The sequence below is a fragment of the Monopterus albus genome, unplaced genomic scaffold, assembly GCF_001952655.1.
Source record: "Monopterus albus unplaced genomic scaffold, M_albus_1.0 scaffold54.1, whole genome shotgun sequence".
Lineage (NCBI taxonomy): Eukaryota > Metazoa > Chordata > Actinopteri > Synbranchiformes > Synbranchidae > Monopterus > Monopterus albus.
The window spans coordinates 1,491,802-1,513,520 of NW_018127934.1; the positions used below are offsets into that span (position 1 = coordinate 1,491,802).

The 21,719-nt window shown below is 37.8% G+C and overlaps 1 protein-coding gene across 10 annotated transcripts in view; it reads right to left on the minus strand.

The window, feature by feature from the left end:
- Positions 1–21,719, minus strand: part of ctnna2 (catenin (cadherin-associated protein), alpha 2) — a 387,665-nt gene that overhangs the window by 119,678 nt on the left and 246,268 nt on the right. Inside the window, exon 8 of one of the 10 annotated variants that reach the window (XM_020602083.1) lies at positions 8,058–8,827. The exons of the other annotated variants lie outside the window; for them this stretch is intronic. Coding sequence (XP_020457739.1) covers positions 8,669–8,827 — 159 coding nt within the window. The 3' untranslated portion in view covers positions 8,058–8,668. Of the gene's footprint in view, positions 1–8,057; positions 8,828–21,719 lie in introns of those variants that run through there. 10 annotated transcript variants of the gene reach the window in all.

The following is a 21,719-nucleotide window of genomic DNA, read 5'->3' on the forward strand; positions in this document are numbered from 1 at the left end:
CAGGAATAAAAATGTTTTAAGAACTCAGTGACAGTCAAATCATTACATATTTAGTTCCTATGAGAGCAAAAATTTACCTTTATAATTATCAATCACGCTGTAATTACAGTTGTTTTTCTGGTGTTCTTTGAACAAACTGCAACAAAAGGTCAGATCTGTTTGGTTCTTATAGGTTTAGACATGGATTTGTGAGTTTTAAATTGGCGGACTTTGCTCGGGGTGATATAGAGCCTGGGAGTAAGCTTGCGAAGAGGATTTAAGGTCCCTCAGGCAATGTCTCAGAAAAATTGTTTTGCTGGGCTTGAGGTTTAATTGTATTTGAACGTGGTTTATTGACAGTGGTTCTGAAATTACTTATTTTAGCTAAAAATAGTCATGAACAGGCAAATAGGTGTAGCTTTTTTTGAAAATATTACAAGAATTGGACAAAATGACAAGTTTTCAGAAATAAATGATTAAATCTGTGTTAATTCTTATAATCATAAGATTCTAGAGGAAAGGACACAGCGAGCTGCTGGACATACTGTATCAAATGGCCTTATTTTCCTCCCAGAGCTCGTGGGATTCCTCTCAGGTAAAATCTCATCACATACTTGTCATCCAGATTAACGTGAGTCGTATGCTGGGAATGCAGTGTTTTGCAATTCAGTGCATTAAACTGAGGCTATTTTATTATTCTATTCTTCAATAAATGCAAGAGGAAATAAACATGCATTTCATAGGAACATGGAATTTAGTCATTTGTTTTCAAAACTCTATATTATGACTTTCTAACCACAGTGGTCTTTAGGCAGCTTCTCATCATATATATTTTATTCTGAAGCAGACCTCAGAGGTTTGTGACAGTAGAAGGATCCTGTATTAGTAATTAACATCAAACTATAGTGTGAGCAACTAGCCAATGTAAGATAAAAAAATAAATAAATGTACAATGTGAGCAATTCTTCAGTACTTTCATGTTTTTTTTTTACTATAAACAGGTTAATGAACTGTAGTGCACAACTAAATTAATAGTCTGCGAGCAGCACTTGTCTCCCTGAAATAAAACAAAGCACTAAACTTTGTACATATTTGTTAGGGGACATGTTTGAGAGATTGATAATGGCCTAAAGTTGCCATATGGGACTTATGGCTCATTTCTTATTTATGGCACCAAGGACACCCCACTTTAAGACTCAGCATATAGTAGCTGTCATAACCTGCCATATCAACTAGTTCTCCAATCTACATGACCCATATGGTCATTTGTCCCTCCCTTCTCATACAACCCACAGAAGCATCTCCTGAAATAGCGCTCCTATGTTGGTAGGCAGACTTGCAAGAAATCTGCCAACATTAACAGCCACATCTGCCACATCCCCAAGCTTTACGGACTTTTGTCGTCACGGAGGTGGTCATAAACACATGATTATGATGGAAAGTATACCGAAAATCTGTTGTTATGAAAACTGTCATAAACATGCTGATAAAATCACGGGTTTCTTTATATTAAGGCACACAAACTACTAGGTTAGGTGTGAGAGTACACACTGCTTAGTTAGGTGAAAAAGTCATGCCACACACTGGAACTGAACAGTGCTCGTGTCAGGGAAAGTCTTGTACGTTACGTACCGGCCACCCACCCTAATCCCATCATAACACGGACTTTGTGGCTCTATATACTACATTACCTAACTTCCTGGATGGATGGCTGCATGGTTGAATGGCTGGATGGATGGAGTCATTAATGCCCAAGGAGAAATTCTGGCTGTTTGTGTCACAATTACTATGCTTGATTCAGGTCACAAAACTATAGTAAGCAACTATTGGTCATAACAACCTGCTGACGCAAATGACATACTGAGTCATTTTTTTCAGAAGGACAGTCTCTATTATATCATGTGAATGCAAATGACTTTGGTGTGAATGGGTGGCCTTCATGATGATTTCTTTTATTTTCTTCATCTTCCCATCCTGGCTAAAATTCACAGCTCCTTAAACATGCAACTGCAGGGTAAATTTAAGGTTGGGAAGCTTTATTTAAATATTTGATGATGCCTGGCATGGAGGCCAGTACTGGCACTGCTATTGATTTCATTTCACTCTTTTCTTAAACAAGCAACAAGGGCAGAAGGTGATGGAGAACGGCTCTGAATATTTTAATAGCTTTGAGTCTTGAGGGCTGACATTAAACTACTTTAGAGCCATCTCCATCCCAACTATCATTTACCTTCTCTCTCTTGCTCTTTCTCTGTGTGTCCATAAGATGGAAAACGTAAAGAAAAGCATCAATCCATCTAAGTGACAATGGATCAAATCTCTGCTTGACCTAAGTTTAGGGTGATAATTCCCTGAGGGGAGATATGTGCTCTCAGACAGTACCCATTATAAATGCCTTGACTGATTATGCTCAGTAAACATCAACACATATGAGGGGTAACCAAAATGTTTATAGTGAAAACAAATCCCTCACATTTTCAGCTGTAAACTTATGGTTGATGGTTTATTTGTATGAAAATGTACAATTGATTGAGGTGAATGGTTGACATGGAGATTTGGTGACTGTCTTACATAAATCAGAACACATTTCAATCAGGAAAAAGTGTGTGACTCTGCTTCTTTTAAGCGCACTTTGGCAAGAGAGCATTTGTTCTGTACTTTACAGAGCCACAGCATTTTGCCAGCCAGAAGATTTACAGCATGGTAAAAGGGTTAAATACAGTGCACATCTATTGTCATGTGGCTTAGGGTGTGCATACAAAACTAAGCATGTGGTGACTGTGTGCACATGTAACTATGTATGTGCATATATATGGTTATAAATAAGCAAAAGAGACCAGGAAATCATATGACGCCAAGGACTACATTGCTACAGTATACGTCCAATGCTGAAAGGAGCAGTCGCAAAACGCAGATGGATATGAGGGTAGAGTTACTGACATGACAGGAGTAAAAGTCATAACAAAAAAAGTAAAAATGCAGGGATGAAAAGGTCAGGCACTCTGTATGTGTTGAACATGAGGGTCAGAGCTAAAGGTCAAACATTTACAACAGAGAGACCCTAGAGATTCAAACCATACAGGTGGTTTCTATAGTTCCCAGTAAACACAGCCTCACTATTAATCAGCATAAGTAGTCTGTCAGAGTCTTGAGGCTTTGTGTGTCATAAAACAGAACAGTGGTATACAGTATAAAAAATGATGTATGCATGTTTATGCCAGTGTACTTGCATGTGTCTGTCAGTGACAAAGCATTACTCTCCAGATCTTTGCATCACAACCTGCAGCAAAAGGAGGCTTAGACACACAAACAGATCCTTAAAAAATAAATTAACCTGGCTCCCTGTGAGGGGTATTGATTGGGTAACATTCTGCCATTTCATTGGGACTAGGACTGTGCTGCATAATAAATGCTTAACACCCCCTCATAACTGGATGGAGAGCTAAATCATAGGTGGCAGCATGCTCTGCAGTAGGCTGTAAGGAGCTGGTGATGACTAATGACAAAGTGTGGGTGGCTTTCCACTGCTTCTTTTATAACAGGTGGGTTATCAGGATCAATATTCTAATCATCATCAACATTATCTCTGAATCCAAAACCTCTGACACACCATTTTCTTTCTTATGGGACATTGTCTTCTCTTTCTTCTACCAAATACTGCTGCTGCTATTGTTGTTGTAAGTGTGATATTACTGCACTGAACACCATAATAGCCACTAACAAAGTTCTGGTGTTTATACAACCTACATGTACAAGCTGGGGATTAATTGAAAGAGGGCGGCAAATGGAAATTACACACACACACGCAATATGTCTCTCCTTTTAAATAATAGATCTGATGTAAAACTAATAAAAGCTTATACCTTGCTCCCAAAACATCCCCATTTTGAAAAGCAGAACAAACTGTAAAATAACAACTTTACTAAAACAGGACACTGTAATTACAGCCATTACTCTGGCAGCTCTACACCCACTGCTTAATTTACTTGCATCATACTCACACAGCACAGAATTAATAATAATGACGAAGAAGTCAGTATTCTTACCTACATATATGGTACTATACTGTAGGTACAGCACTGATGGCTGCTGAATGGGGTGAAACTGGTTAAAGGATGGAGGAAAGGTTGGCAAGCTGAATATTCATTACACAGTCAGAGGGCAGGAAAGGAACAGGGAACAGGTGGCTATTATTATTACTGTTAGTACTATCATCATCATCACATTATTATTATTATTAGAGTGTATTTTATAGTTAGGTTTCCTCCTAATGCTAAGTTGGATTAGCCTATGCTAATGTTGTGTCTTGCAGTTAACCTAAACCATCAGGGTCAGTCAGAGAGGTAATACATGGCAACAGCTGGCACTGCAGCTGGGGCTCCATGTACCCTGTATAACAACAGATGTGGGTCAGCGCCTAATATTCAGGGCATTACTGCGGCTCAACCACAAAGCTTAATCCTGGACAGGATGCAGGACTTTCTATTCATTATTCATATCTTTCCAGATAGATCGTGTTGCAATTCATGGGCTACACAACAATTCAAAGAAAATATACTGCAGGTGAAAATTTTTACAACTGAGATGCTGTCGGTCATGGTCTTATGTGTGTCTAACACAAAAACCAGCACCCACACAAGAAAAAAGTGATCAGTAGGTTGAGATTTCTGCAACTCAATGTGAACTGTAAGTGCATAGGAGACTATTTTGTGCAAAAACATTAAATTAGTTCAATAATTAAATAGTATATAGTGTATATTCTTGAGGGCTAAGGTAACCCATTATCTCTCAGACACCTTCATCTCATTAGAACAATCAAAAAAATAAAACATTCTAACTCTTACAAGGGCAAGGACAAAAACATTTTATTGTTATTTCATCATAATTACACTATTTGCTACATTTGATGACATGATATTATGTTTCCTGGCAGTTTGTGATACAAAAAGTAGTTTGAGTCTAGCAATATAAATAAAAAATAGATAAATACTATGTAAAAACAGGTAATGTAATAACAAATTGCAGTATGTTACAAACGTAAGGTGTACTAAAATATTGTAATAGCAACATTAATGCTAAATAAATATATAAATAACAAATGTATATAAAAAAAATGAGCAGAAGCACAAAAGTCAGTAGTGCAAAAATGATCAAGTGAGCCTGTATTTGTAGTTTAGCTGCATAAATAAATGTAATTTCACATTTAGTTGTAGCATTTTGGATGTTTGGGTCTGTCAGATGTTAGAGGGCAGCAAGGTGTTGAGGAATCACACAACTGGTGGGAAAAAGCTGTTCTGTGTGCAGGATATTCAAGCTTTCAAGCTGAGGGAACTCTTATTGGAGAGGGGAACAAAGAGACTGTGGGTGAGGTGTGTAATATCCAATACAATGCTGCCTGTTCTGTGGATGCAGATTATGGTTCCGATAGGAATAGGTTCCAATTATGCTCTTTGGAAGGCTTGCACGTATCAGGCAATGCAGGAAGTACAGGTGCTGTTGTGCCTTTTTTGTTATAGATGTCACATGGCAGCCCCAGGAAGATTTACTCCAGCAAATTTGATGCTGCCTTCTCTCTCCACCATGCAACTGCAAATGTATAGAGGGGGTGGAGCATCTTTGGTTCACTTGGAGTCTATCACCATTTCTTTGGCAAAATTTAGAATCAGGCAGTTAGAGTCACTAGTTGTCCTACTTCAGCTCTGTATGCAGAGGCCTTTCCTGACTGATAAGACCCACCACATGTGTTGTGATTGATTACTGTGTTTGAGCAGTGTCTAACACAGCAGTTGTGGGTCATCAGAGTGAAAACTAAGGGGATGAGCATGCAGCCCTGAGGGGAGCTGATGCTTATTCTGATGGCTCCTCAGGTGTTGCTGCCAGTCCCGATGGCCTGCGGTTTATCAGTCAGAAAGTCTAGGATCCAGTTACTCAGGGGGGTATTGAAGCCAAACAGGTTTATTTTTTCCAATCAGCTTCTGTGGAATGATAGTGTTAAAGGTAGAGCTGAAGTCCAGGAAGAGCATCCTAACATGGGCGTTCTTTCCATCCAAATATTTCAGTGCTGTGTGGAGTGCAGAAGCAATCGCATCCTCTGTGGATCAGTTGGAGGGGAAGGGGTCATGTATGTTTGGAAGGCTAGATTTAATGTGTTTGGAGACAGCTCACTCAAAGCACTTCACGATAGTTGATATCGTTCAGGCACATGACTGTTGGTTCAGTATAACGACCACAACTGCAGTCTTAAACCCAGAGGGAACGATCCACCAACCGGTGTGCGCAATCCTTGACAACACAGCCTTGTGAGGCTTCACTCTAGAGGTGTTATTCACTTCAGCTGTGCTTAGTCTAAGGGTGTCGGGGGGGTCTTCGCTGGGGGAACTGCTGTTATTGGGGTCCTCAAAGCATGCATAAAGATGATATCTCCATCATCACCCTGCGTGGTTTGTTTGTTTTAAGTGATGGAAGATGCCCTGCCACATCTGCTGAGTGTCACCTGTTTCACAAAACTGATGATGCAATTTCTGCGCATGTGTGCCTCTTGCCTTCCTAATTGCACAGGACATACTCCAGCAGTTCTCACTTCATCCTCACTGCCTGCTCTGAGGACACTGTCCTGGATCTTCAGGATTGTGTGCACCTCTGCTGTTAGCTGGGGTTCCTGTACGTTGATGGTCTTAGTCATAGTTACATCCTCCACACATTTGGTCACTGTGTCGCTATATTCCTCAATGTTTATTTTTCGCTCTGAGGTTTCTGCTTCCTTAAATATGTCTCAGTCAGTATTTTCAAAACAGTCCTGTAATGCTGATATGACTCCCTCTGGCCAGACTGATTTGTTTATGACAGGGTTGTAATAAGGTTTTAAGACTGTGGCGTAAGCTGGAATCAGCATGACTGATATGTGTTGCCAACATGGGGGGAAGGAAGTGGCTTTGTAAACCCCATGGATATTTGTGTCGACCAAGTCTACAGTGATATCACTTTGTGTTGGAAAGTCCACATGTTGGTGAAATTTTGGCTAAACTGTTTTCAAGTTCACTTAATTGAAGTCCCATGCAGTGATGAAAGGTCTGTCTGGGTTGTCCGTTTGTGTATTGCTCAGTGTTGTAAAGCTTCTGCAGTGCCCCTTTAGTGTTTAAACTGGGAGGGATAAGCAGACTGCTGTAACTACAGTGGCACTGAATTCCCTCAGTAGATAATATAGCTGGCACAGTCTCTGATTTTCCGCTGTGTCATCCAAAGGAGTCTTAGGTGGTCACGTTCCTTTTCAAATCGGCGGACATTGGAGAGATACACATAACGTAGCACTGGGCTTTTTGGTGAGCCTTTAGCCTGCCATGCACCGGCTCTCTTCCCCCATTTCTGCTTACACTCACTGCACTTGCAGCATCTGCTTTTTGGGGACATTTTGCTGGTTGGTGTTTGTAATCCAGAGAGTGTGTACCTTAGAAGGCCTAAGGCCTTTTGGTGTGCACTGCAATGTGCTCACAAGTGTCATTTGACAACCACAAATTGGTTTGTAGCAAAATCTAACATTGTTTAGATACACATTATCTACACTATTTACAGTTTCTGGATTGTCTGAAACTACTTTCCACAATTTTTCACTGGATTTGCTCATGCAACTGTCTTGATTGCATATTACAAATGGTTAAGCTAAATAGTTGCTGCAGTACTGACCAGACAAAAACAAAATAAAGTCATTGGGGGAGAAGCAAACTGTGCAAATTTGTGGGTTTCATTTTTTCCTTTTTTGGACTTCATAATCTTACTTTCACACAGCCAATTAAAACATTAATAGATTTATATATTTCTTCTGTGTGTTAACATTGAAGTATAAATACAGATACATAAATTACTGTTCTCCATCAGAATGCATAAAGCAAAATGCCTTGAATCAATCTTTGAATTTGAGATGTTCTCTTTTTAACATTATTTAAATGACTAACTGTATAAGTTAAAAGTTACAAACACTTTTCACAAGTAGTTTTATGTAGTTTGATATAGTATCACAAGCACTTAGACTAATTTGACACAAATACAACATATTCAATTTTTATGAAAAATATTACAGCCTCACAGGTCATCTTGCTTTTCAGGGGACATCCTGAGCTTTTCAACAGTTATAAATTAAGCTGCACCAAACAATTATATTCACTGTGTGGGCATCAGCAGCTTTTGAAGGAGCTCAAACAAACAAACAGAAAATGAAAACTGGGAAATGATTTTAAAACAAGACTTTTTGTCTTCTTACCCGATGACTGTGCAGTCTTTCAACCAGCAGACATACATTAGCTTAACTTATTTACCATTCATGCTCGATGAGTCATTAAGACAACTGCATTATATTCCATTCTTCACAGTCACTTGAAATAAAACTGAATCCCAAACAACACATTCTGTACTTTATGGATACAGAATTGCAAAACTCTAGGAGCTTCTTTTTTTTGGTGGGGGGGAAGAAAACCGTTAACACAGGTTAAGGGAAGTAAAAATAGACAGTATTTATCATTTCCCATTTATCTGATCAGTGTCAGGATGAATAAATGCTATCCCACCCGCTCTCTTTGCCCCCCTCTCTTTCCTATCTGTAAGGGCAGATTGGCATCTCTCCAGTAGCCAATGAGATTGGCTACATAAATGGAATCGCCCTGTTCTCCAAGTGTCAGCTGAGCAAGAGGAAATGTGTTCACTGTTTACAAACCATTGTGCTAAAATGCATCACTGGTGCAGCAAGTACAGTACTTAAGATGCAATTTGGGTAAACACTCTCACTGCGACAGTCACTGCGTATGTATAAATTAATCCAGCTCAGAAGCTTCAAAACAAATACAAAAGATGGACTTACCTGTCATATTAAATGCAGGAAATGAGACCAGTGTATCCACGAAGAGTGCCAAAAAGAGACAGAGACAAATGAAAGGGTCTGTTAAAATATATACCTTTTGCATTAAACTTCTGACATCAAAACAGGTCTGTTAAAATATCCTTATGCTCAACAGCAAAGAATCATTCACTCAATTCAGTATCAGATTCCTTACAAAGACAAGCAGATAGTTAGGGAGTGCAACAGGTTGTAATGAGATTAGACGGCCTATGACAGAGTACAGTGGTGTGTTTGCATTGTACAGATCAGAAAGCCTGTAGTGCCACAGTTAAACTGACGGTGCGTTTAATGTCTAACTTGAATCAGCGACGGTAGTTGACAGCAAAAAGAAGGAGAGCATAAAGGCAAGCTTTTTCTGTATGAGACTGTGCTGACAAAGAGCTGTGAAGGCCAACGACAACTGTGCCATCCCATGCTGCCAACCGTGCAGCTCAACCAAACAAGTCTCGATACTGTACTGCAAGCTTGTAACATGCTCATGCTTCTGTGCAATCTACAGTAACAGCGCTGAGCAACTGGATGTGAGGACTTAATCACTTCATTATTGTTACTGTATCGAACAGAAAAAGGAAAGGACCACTGTTTGACTGATTTACACTGTTTTTAATCATTTGCATGCTTTGTTTGCATTTCTCATACAAGTACTAGGTCAGTTTTGAAGTATGTGTATGCCACTTTTCTTTTTATGCCACTTTATAGTTCTACTATAAAGAGTCTATATTGGGTCACCAACATTATCCTAAGTGTTTTCTTAAATTTGTTCTTAAGAAAGGTCCTAAGAAAAGTCTACGTCTGACTCATGAACGCGTTCTTAAACCGCAGAATTGTTCGCTGCTGTGTTCTTATATTGATATGATAAATGCTACACATTTTACTGATAATTTGTACCCTTAATCCTAATTAAGTAGGAATTTGAAAAACAAGATTTCCTTGATGTGCCAACCTAACATTACTTTTTAGCAAATCAGCTACAATATTTAGTCAAATGGATTCAGAAGGACAATTACAACAACTCACGTACAGAACTGGAACAAAATCAATGCAAAAACACTTGAGTTGCAGACGTTGCTTTCCTACCGCAATTAATTAAGAAAATGAACTAATGTAAGTATATCACAATCACTTAAACTCTGACAGCCTGGTGGAAAGTGAACAAGATCACAAAATCATCACTAACACCATGTAGATTCATCCAAATCTGGCACAGGCCTGATATTCAACTGCACAACAACCCCATCCAATTCCCATCATGGCAACACAAAGAAATCACTCATCTTCATCACCTATTTGAAACCAACCAGAACATATTATTTATCCTGACAGCAGCCCTGTCCACTTTCCCTCATGGCAGATCCTCTGGAGTTGACAGCGTGAGTGATGAACGCCAGGTCACTGTTTCCATCCTCTCAACTTAACACAGCGTCACTTGACTGCTAAACACCTATTAAACAAGCTCCCTCCTCAGGGTCTAGCAGCTGTTTATAGGAGGGAACCATGCACTGGGTCGGCTCTCTCCTTTTGGGGTCAGGAGCAACTCGGAGTTGAATAATTCCAGTCTCAACCATCAAAATAAATGCAATGTTGCCAAAATGCAATAATGCAAATAAATGCCTTAATGTATTGTGTTGTAGGACTTTTACTGGTAATCTACTTGTAATTTTTGCCTAGTAATTCGAACCACAGTGCCACCATTAGCCTAACAGCCATCTTGTTACACTGAAAAGGATTCCAGCTAAATACTGCTACTATAACTACTAATATCAATAATAACCGTGATGATAATAAAAATTCAATAATTATATTAAATGGTCAGTTTATTCAAACTGGAAAACCAACATGGTCAATGTGAGCGAGATCAACTTCTTCATACATCTGCAGTATGCTGTTGCGGTACAGCTGGTGAGAAGTATTACTGCATTCCGGAAGCCAACTAAATATATTTGTTGGAGGTGAATAACATATATCTGGGAGGTAACAATCCACACTGAAAAGAGAAATTTAGTACTTCTATCCAATTTTCCACTTCTTCACAGAAGCAGCTGAATGAGCATACACTTTCAAGGATGCATCAGCACATATCAATAATTCCATCACATTGACTTTAAATAAAGTGTGCTGACCTTGACAACAGCCTCTGAATTACTAGACATGACACATCCTAGGAATTTGCCCACAACATCAGTCAGCTCTGAATGTGTAAACTGCACTATATATCAACTGACAATTTGCCAAATTGAGGGATAATCTGTTTCCAGGAATGCATTTATTTTAAAACATTGGCATCTGAGGACAAACTAGTCCCTTCACAGTTTTAGAGTTTTTAATAAGCATTTACCATATTAACTTTCTTCACACTATAAATCTGGTGTTATCTGTGCTGTCCCTGACTCCATCCATTGCACATAAATGTTGATGGAGGATATACTGCACTCATCATTTCTTGTTTTTGTTTATACTCCTCATTTGTTTTTGGACGTTTAAATCTCACTTTGTCATATAAAAAGCTGATTTGGTAAACCTGTATAAATCTGAGCGTTTCTCTTTATTGCTGGTAAAAATGCTTAGTAAATCTATCAAAGTTAAATTTAGCATGTAAATTTGCATTTGTTTTGGAATTGCTGCCACTCAGTGGATGTTAGTTTTAGACTGATGAGGTATATACAGAAAATATATGGTGAATGTCAACCTTGGAATTTGAGGCTGCATTTCATTCGATACATCATTATTTTCCCTCTTGGCTGCTTTGGATAGGAAAATTCTTAATGCACAAGCAGGGTCCCAAAATTATGCCAGAAAATTGATCTTACAACTTTTAAAAATGAATCCAGCAACATTTGGAATAAAAATGCATTTACAATCAGATCACTGGAGCTAATGTTTTGTGACAGTGACATGGCGTCTATTTAATGTATTACAAATTCTAATTGGCTTCAGTTTCACAGCACGCTTGTTAATGACAAATGAGAATAATTCACATTGCACCATTAAGGAGGAAAATAGGTGTGATTCAAAAAGCACAATGTGCCTTTGCTGTTTGTCTTCACCGTTGTTATTTTGCTGTGCAAAATTGTGTGGACAGAAGAATACAAAGGCATGAGAAGGATGAGAAAACCAGGTTTAAGGAAATGAAAAGAGATAGATATCAAACATACTGCAGTTTTGAACATTCTTGTACGTGAGAACAATAGTGACAAGCATGTAGGTCTGTGGTTGTTTTGCCATAAACAGCTGCAGTAGTTTCATAAGAAAAATTAGTCAATAAAAATGATAAAAAATTATAAGAAATAGTTGTTGAAAACCTGTTTTCAGGACAAAAATGATCCTGAAACTAAATAAACTGTAACATTTAATAACCACAGCTATGATGACGTGTTTGTTGTATTTGCCATCAACAAATAAAAACAAAACTAAATGATAATGTGAGAGAAGAATGAATGGACATAATGACCGTCTTAACGTTGCTGCACCTGTGGAATCACAAACTTTAGCTCCTGGTCGGCTTCCTCTCTTGTTCAAAGTTGAATTAGCTTTATGATGCTAAGCTACCATCTTACATTCAGTATTACTCTGTCTCTGTCTTTTGATATTACCTGTTCTTGGAAGAAATGGGTTTATGAACTAAATGCATTTACAATCCAAAAATTAGACACGACACAAGACAGCTGAGACAAACTAGGCAGCATGTTGAGAAATTTATGAAAAGGTACAGTAATTTAATATGAAGTGTTGTGGACACCGATGGAACGTTAAAGTTACCGTAAGTCTGATATTTTTCTGTTGCTATCAAAATGAAGGAGCCAGATCTGGGATTAATGTGGACAGTTAATCCTTTAACTCATTCTTACAGACAAATTTATGCATTATTGTTATAAGACAATTTAGCTTCTCCTCTAAGCCCAGTGAACAGTACCTAAATATGAGAGAATCCAGCTTCTGCGGAGCACAGGGACACTCTCTGTAAACAAATAACATTTTCCACCTTGCCCAGATGGGAAAAACACTTTTATTATTGGACTAATGCTTGCTGTTTGTATGTGTTAGCCTTATTTTCAGTAGGATAGACTTTACACTAGATTAGCAAGGTTAGACTTTAAAACATATTCCCAGGGAGTGTGAGAAATAAAGGGGTTTAGGATGTCTTTACACAGATCTGTGTCATGTGCTTTAATAATTGTGCCCACCATAATCCATTAAGTGTCAACTTTAGCAGCATTAATTCAATCACTCTCATAATCAAAATGGTTGCTCTGAGCCCCTGCTGCAGAGTTATTGATGGTGCGCAGAGAATGAAAAGGTACATTAAAGTGGGCTGGAGCATGCAATCCCCCAAAAAGGCATTTGCTGCGCTCTGCATGCACCAAGGACATGCAACAATAAGGTCGGGATCACACATTGACAGAATACTGAATAAGTCAATCTCCACGGCTGGGATTCCTGGATCCAGCTCATCGTCCCATGTGCAATGGTAAAATATGTGATCGCTCTAGATACGCTGCCCCTGAGGGCTTGCTGAAAACTACCGACAAGCAGCATACTGTATGCACATACTAAAAAAACTCTGTCTGCATATGTGCATTAAAGTATTTCCCACATTATACTGTAGGTTATTTTCTCCAGTCTACATAATTCCCTCTTTGGTCAACCTAGCATTGCAAATAATCTGCTAAATAACCAAAGACCAACCAAGAGTGTTACATACTGTGCAGTAGCACATACAGTACAGTATACTGTAATAAAGACAAACTGACTGTACAGGTATGACTGCATGATTGACTGTAATAAAGACAAATTGACTGGATGTTTTATAGTCTCTACAGCAAAACATTAGGGGGTCTGCTCTGCCTTTAATTCGAAAAACCTGCACAGGCAGGGTCCCTGGAAGTGTCTTTATGCTGTTGCTAGGTAACCACAAAGTCAGCTGCTGTCTACTACTTTGCTATTATGTCATTCAAATTTAGGAGGGGGGATAGCATTTCAGTTAGGGTGCTGCAAATCAGATGCCATTTATTCTTTCATGCTAAATCAGGGCAGAGACAACATTTTTTGACTCTTCCTGTTTGCCTCAGTTGCTCTTTTGTAGAAGAAGCAAGTCAAGTCCGTTCTGATTTGGTTAGACAGCAGAGAAAAAAGCTGTGATGTCGTAGGCCATTTTTCCTTCACAAAACTGAACACATTTCAACTGGGGATGCTCAGGGCCATTTTAAAAAACATGCAATGTGCCCTGAGTGCATAACAATTCAAATCCACTGCAAACAATTACAAAAGGCAGTATTTAGTACCAGAGGTGTCTCATGTGATGATCTGCTTTGCCTGTGCACTGCAGACAAAAGTTTCTCATTTCAGTTAATTCCTAAATGTTGAGACTTGTCTTCCTAAAACTGTAATCTTATCTGTGATAAGCACGTGTCCCTCTACTACATTTGTTGGAATTGCAAAAGATAAATCAACATTAGGGCTGATCACATTCCACTGTGATTCTTTGCATCTTTGTGACAGGCGAATGAGAGCTGAGAATAAAAATCACTTTTAAATTCTTGTGGAATTACATTTACCCCTACCCTTCAGGCAAGTGTTGTTTCCTCCTTCACTGAAAGCATTCGGGACTATAGTGTGTGAGTGGGAATGAGAGATGCTGTTTTAAAGCTGGCACTAATGAAACCCATGGGTTCGCAATGACAATAGGAGGATGTTTGATGAGAAAGTACCGGGTCCAGTCTTTGTGTTAGTGTGTGTATTTGTAAGCGGAAGTATGACAGAAGGAAAGAAACAGTTGGCATAAAAAACAAATCCATAACATCAGTTTTGTGACACATCAAAAACTCCTAAATGTTGCCATGTGGCTCTGTTTAATGTTTTGTGTTTTGGTCTTTTCAGTGCAAACATACTGTATATACAGTTAAATTACATTTGATAAAAAAATAGCAAGGACTTCATACATAAGCCAAAAAAAAAAAAAAACATCCACAAAATGTTCCCATTTTTGGTAATTCATTTATTTGTTGAGCTTAATTAATATAAGGATTGACAGTGACGGCTGAACATTTATTTGATGAATGTCATTTTTTTGAGAAAAAGTAATAGGATATAAATATCCTTGTGCACCTAAATGAGAAATTCTGATCCCTATTTATGCCACCAGAAGTGCAAATCAATACCGAACTTTTAAAACTGCAAAATAACTGACAACCTTGCAGCTGATTTCACAACTTAATTGTTGAATCTACGGAGGCAATGAAGAGATGATGATGAAAATGGGAAAAATAAGAATGCATAGAACATATTTACTCTATACAGTGTATAGCATTTGTAATTTGAGGGTATGAGATATTGAAAAAGCAAACAAGGAATTGTCTTTTAAAAATGTAAATAAATCTATTTAATCTATTCCAGTATTGAATGTAATGCTTTTAATATCCACTGAGACAGACTTCAACAGTCTTGTATATCTGACAACATTTGTTTACATACTGTAAACTATATTTACCAAAGTGTTACAGTAACAGTATATTTCAAGCTTGCAGCTTAAGTTTGTGTTTGCTTGCAAGTGTAGATCTTAGACAGTGTAGAGTAGTGTTGATGTAGAAAGTAGAGAACAAATACCACATTTGGCTTAACATTAAATGAGTTAAATCAGAGTGAATTTGAGAGAGATTTACAAACTCCAAACATAGGCAAAAATAATTAGAAGTTAATTTTATTTCATTGCAATTTTCAATGAATAATGACTTCCTTTTAATTTCCTCTAAAAACTGCCTGATCTTTACTGAGACGTTAATAAATTCATCTTTCAGTGTACAGTAATATGCTATAATAAAAACAAAAAAATAAACACAAAACCAAGCATTATTCAGGTGAACTGTGAAATTGTATAATCATTACTGTGAGATGGGAAGGAAGGAACAATGCAGACTGAAAACAAGTTAAAGGTTTGGAGGACAGAGTGAACAGTGCCAAAGTCCAATACTACCAGATGGTCCCCGGAACAAGCACCGCCTAGAGCAACCTACCTCCCCCGCCTCACAATTCACTGTACGTTCGCAATGCACCCCCACCAAACCTGCTCTTGCTCCATCCTCAAAATGTATTTAAGAATGACACTGAAGACATCCACAGTGTGTTTTGTATAACTCCATCAATCTTGTTAAAGTGATTGTTGCAAATACGTGACTATAAGATAATTTAACAGCAAGAGATGATGTAGCATTCGTACATTTGAGATACACAAAGATACATATTGAGACCATTGTTTCATGAAAGGAGAAGGCAAGGTGCATGGAAAAGGCATACCTAAATATCCTGAACAAATGGCTTTATTTTCCTTGGATCAGGCAAAGCACAAAGTAATCAGTGAGCAACCTCTCTTGCCCCTCTTTCACAAGCCCACGCACCAACACATCCCACACTTGCAGATATAGTGAGAGAAGAAAATGGGCTTGTTATTGGCCACAGTGTAGGAAATTCATCAATCAACCAGGAATTAATGGTTAGGCCATGTCACTGAAATACAATCACCTATGCAGTCACACACACAACCACACACACACACACACACAGCCTCCTGGCCTTCTGGATACCCATGACTCAAAATCAAAAAACAAAAGCCATTTCATTAAACTGAGTTGTTATTTACAATTATTTATGGAATTGTTGTTGACAAATACCGCTCTTTCAGACACTGTTGCTATGACACAAATACTATAATTGTAAGCAACACAGCATTAAAAGGGCTGATGAGTATTGTATCTGGACATTAAACCACAACAACAAAAGCATCTCAGTCACCAAACGAGCTTACAGAGTTTATGTTTGTGGGAACATTTTAAAAGTATAACAAAGTATCAACGAGGCCATGTGACAGATCTGCTTTATGGAGCACTGGCATGCATGTTTTGGTCCATAACAGCCATAAGGGTCTCAGTGGGGGGTCGTTCCAAGGGATATGCCCTCCAGTCATTGTTGTCTGCGAGGCCACTGAGCCTCTTGATCCCTGGGTAATCTCTAGCTATCCGACTGAGTTATCACCTCTACTGATTAAGGTTGCCCTTGCTGTTTTTGTTTTTTTTAACAGGTTGTCCACCATCCCCCACTGAGCACACACACAAAATCCCACATGCAATAAGCAGGCAGCCCAATTGCATGGAAAGCATACGCATTAATACACTGTTCTTGTCAATAAAAAAACAACATTAAGGGGGGATAGATAACCACTCATTTTACTGATGCTTAAAAGACAAACATACAACTCTTGGGAGTTTAGGCCAATACATATTTTAATAACCTACTCCTGCTCTACTATCACACTTCAGTAAAATCATTTTTGTCACAAGATACTTATTTTCAGGTTGTACTGCAAAAAGATGTTTCCCTGAGATTCTGGCTCTCACCATGCCCATACTGGCTGACAGATTTCCTATTCTTTGCCTGTATATTAGTTAACTGTAAGAGTCTTATTTACTGTAAGACTTGTTAAATAGAGCAATGCTCTGTTTGGTGCAACTGATCATAAAATATGTCACTGAATTCACTGATTTGTAAAGAGCCTTAACTAACAGGGTAATATGACCATTTCAGCACTGTTATGTGGAGGAATTCAGTGTACAAACATTACTAATTTATTTTATTACAACTGCTACACAAAAATGTTAACCTGCAAGCATGTTATTAAATAGAAGCTCAATAGTGTGAGCAAGTCTTTTTTCTAATCTTCATTTTAAATCCTCTGATGTATTTATGCTACATTACATAAAGATGAGCAAAACTAAGTTTTTCATTCAACTACAGTTTTACATAACTATTTAGCTATAAATAACTTTTATATTGTATTTTATAAGATTGTAACCCTAAATACCAAAAACTCATCTTGCCACCATAAAAGGTCCACAATATGATATTTATCATGACATTACAAAATGAATTAAAAAGATGAAAAATGATCTTTACTAAATAATTAATAAGCCTTTTTGTATGGGTTTCATTTTAACCTAAAGTGCTCCTGCTATCCTACTTTATTAAAATGAAAGTAGCCAACCATGACCTAAGCATGATCATAAAATTGGCAGTCCCATGGTGGTATCGAGACAGTCTTCTATCACAATATTGTGAAATTACAAATATTGTTACATCCCTAGTATTTTATATCTTATCCAATATTAGCCTTATGTTAGCAATTATTCACTTACAGCAAACTGCAATTGTTTATTCTGATTCATTTAACCGATTAAGGTATAAAACAATAGGACGATACGAACATAACCATTTGATTATCATTGTTTTTTAGCACTTTTTACTGACAAATTAGTTATTTCTGATGTAATATGTCAACAAAAAGAGGTCTGTGTTTGACGTGATTCAATCTGAAATGGAGGTTCTCCAGAAGAAGAGGGCAGGGTTATGTACCCAAACACTGACCTTCTCTACTTTGAATGATGAGTCTTTCTCTGCATCCAGATGAAACTGGGAAACCACAACATCACCCGCAAGAAAACAGAACCAGCTTGTGGTGACTGAATGTGTGTCAGATGTAGTCTGCAGATACATTTTCTAATGAAGCCATAGCCAAAATCATGCTCGTAAGTACATAACTGTGCTGATGCATCACCGTACCTTTGTCTACTGAACTTTGTTTATTAACTAAATTGATCGATGAAGTCCTCTAACATTGGTCAGAGTGTGCCAAGCCTCATTTTCAGATCTGACTACAGCTCACTGTTACTCGCCCAACACCCGCAACCTTACCCTAAGCTACGTGGCTCTCAGGCCCCATATCATCCCCTTATATCCAACACTTCTCAGCTCTGTGACTAACAGTTTGCTCCCCAGCCCTTGAGGAAGACTAATATCCTGTCCTCTGTTGCTGTAATGAAAAAACTTCTGGATACCCATGACTCAAAATCAAAAAACAAAAGCCATTTCATTAAACTGAGTTGTTATTTACAATTATTTATGGAATTGTTGTTGACAAATACCGCTCTTTCAGACACTGTTGCTATGACACAAATACTATAATTGTAAGCAACACAGCATTAAAAGGGCTGATGAGTATTGTATCTGGACATTAAACCACAACAACAAAAGCATCTCAGTCACCAAACGAGCTTACAGAGTTTATGTTTGTGGGAACATTTTAAAAGTATAACAAAGTATCAACGAGGCCATGTGACAGATCTGCTTTATGGAGCACTGGCATGCATGTTTTGGTCCATAACAGCCATAAGGGTCTCAGTGGGGGGTCGTTCCAAGGGATATGCCCTCCAGTCATTGTTGTCTGCGAGGCCACTGAGCCTCTTGATCCCTGGGTAATCTCTAGCTATCCGACTGAGTTATCACCTCTACTGATTAAGGTTGCCCTTGCTGTTTTTGTTTTTTTTAACAGGTTGTCCACCATCCCCCACTGAGCACACACACAAAATCCCACATGCAATAAGCAGGCAGCCCAATTGCATGGAAAGCATACGCATTAATACACTGTTCTTGTCAATAAAAAAACAACATTAAGGGGGGATAGATAACCACTCATTTTACTGATGCTTAAAAGACAAACATACAACTCTTGGGAGTTTAGGCCAATACATATTTTAATAACCTACTCCTGCTCTACTATCACACTTCAGTAAAATCATTTTTGTCACAAGATACTTATTTTCAGGTTGTACTGCAAAAAGATGTTTCCCTGAGATTCTGGCTCTCACCATGCCCATACTGGCTGACAGATTTCCTATTCTTTGCCTGTATATTAGTTAACTGTAAGAGTCTTATTTACTGTAAGACTTGTTAAATAGAGCAATGCTCTGTTTGGTGCAACTGATCATAAAATATGTCACTGAATTCACTGATTTGTAAAGAGCCTTAACTAACAGGGTAATATGACCATTTCAGCACTGTTATGTGGAGGAATTCAGTGTACAAACATTACTAATTTATTTTATTACAACTGCTACACAAAAATGTTAACCTGCAAGCATGTTATTAAATAGAAGCTCAATAGTGTGAGCAAGTCTTTTTTCTAATCTTCATTTTAAATCCTCTGATGTATTTATGCTACATTACATAAAGATGAGCAAAACTAAGTTTTTCATTCAACTACAGTTTTACATAACTATTTAGCTATAAATAACTTTTATATTGTATTTTATAAGATTGTAACCCTAAATACCAAAAACTCATCTTGCCACCATAAAAGGTCCACAATATGATATTTATCATGACATTACAAAATGAATTAAAAAGATGAAAAATGATCTTTACTAAATAATTAATAAGCCTTTTTGTATGGGTTTCATTTTAACCTAAAGTGCTCCTGCTATCCTACTTTATTAAAATGAAAGTAGCCAACCATGACCTAAGCATGATCATAAAATTGGCAGTCCCATGGTGGTATCGAGACAGTCTTCTATCACAATATTGTGAAATTACAAATATTGTTACATCCCTAGTATTTTATATCTTATCCAATATTAGCCTTATGTTAGCAATTATTCACTTACAGCAAACTGCAATTGTTTATTCTGATTCATTTAACCGATTAAGGTATAAAACAATAGGACGATACGAACATAACCATTTGATTATCATTGTTTTTTAGCACTTTTTACTGACAAATTAGTTATTTCTGATGTAATATGTCAACAAAAAGAGGTCTGTGTTTGACGTGATTCAATCTGAAATGGAGGTTCTCCAGAAGAAGAGGGCAGGGTTATGTACCCAAACACTGACCTTCTCTACTTTGAATGATGAGTCTTTCTCTGCATCCAGATGAAACTGGGAAACCACAACATCACCCGCAAGAAAACAGAACCAGCTTGTGGTGACTGAATGTGTGTCAGATGTAGTCTGCAGATACATTTTCTAATGAAGCCATAGCCAAAATCATGCTCGTAAGTACATAACTGTGCTGATGCATCACCGTACCTTTGTCTACTGTACTTTGTTTATTAACTAAATTGATCGATGAAGTCCTCTAACATTGGTCAGAGTGTGCCAAGCCTCATTTTCAGATCTGACTACAGCTCACTGTTACTCGCCCAACACCCGCAACCTTACCCTAAGCTACGTGGCTCTCAGGCCCCATATCATCCCCTTATATCCAACACTTCTCAGCTCTGTGACTAACAGTTTGCTCCCCAGCCCTTGAGGAAGACTAATATCCTGTCCTCTGTTGCTGTAATGAAAAAACATGAGCAAAGGAGGAAGGATGGAAAAGCCTGGATAAAGAAATGGCTGTTTTTGGGCCTGGCCTGGATGTGGTACTAGCTCATTTTTGCCATTTAATTTCAGCAAGTTCAATTGGGAAGATCTACAGCTGTGGCAAATTATTTTGTCCTAAATCTAGATGTTTGACAGGGCGCTGAACCAGTAATTAGATGCCCTTTTTTTAGGATACAGTAAAATGTGTTGCGTATAAGATGTGAATGATATGTTGACTATGATTATGTTGTGATTACTTTTGAAAATTTGGTAACTAATTTGACTGATATTTTGAAACTTTATTCTAGCTACATTATTAATGAAAATAAGCTAGTTATTAACTGATAACTATCAATGAATTTCCTAATGTTCAAATATTGTACATTAACCACAAGAACAGTGAATCATGTGCCAAAACAAGCCTTATTTAACCATGAATTAGCTTTAAATACTATATAAAGCATCTGTAAATAAGGAACAAATATGCTAAATAATACAAGACCATGTTTTTTCAGTAAAATAACTCTGCTGTGTAAAAAGGGGTTGAAAACAAGTGTAAATAACCTGGCACTAAACATTTCTGCACACATTTCTGAAAGAAAATAAGCTAGTTATTAACTGATAACTATCAATGAATTTCCTAATGTTCAAATATTGTACATTAACCACA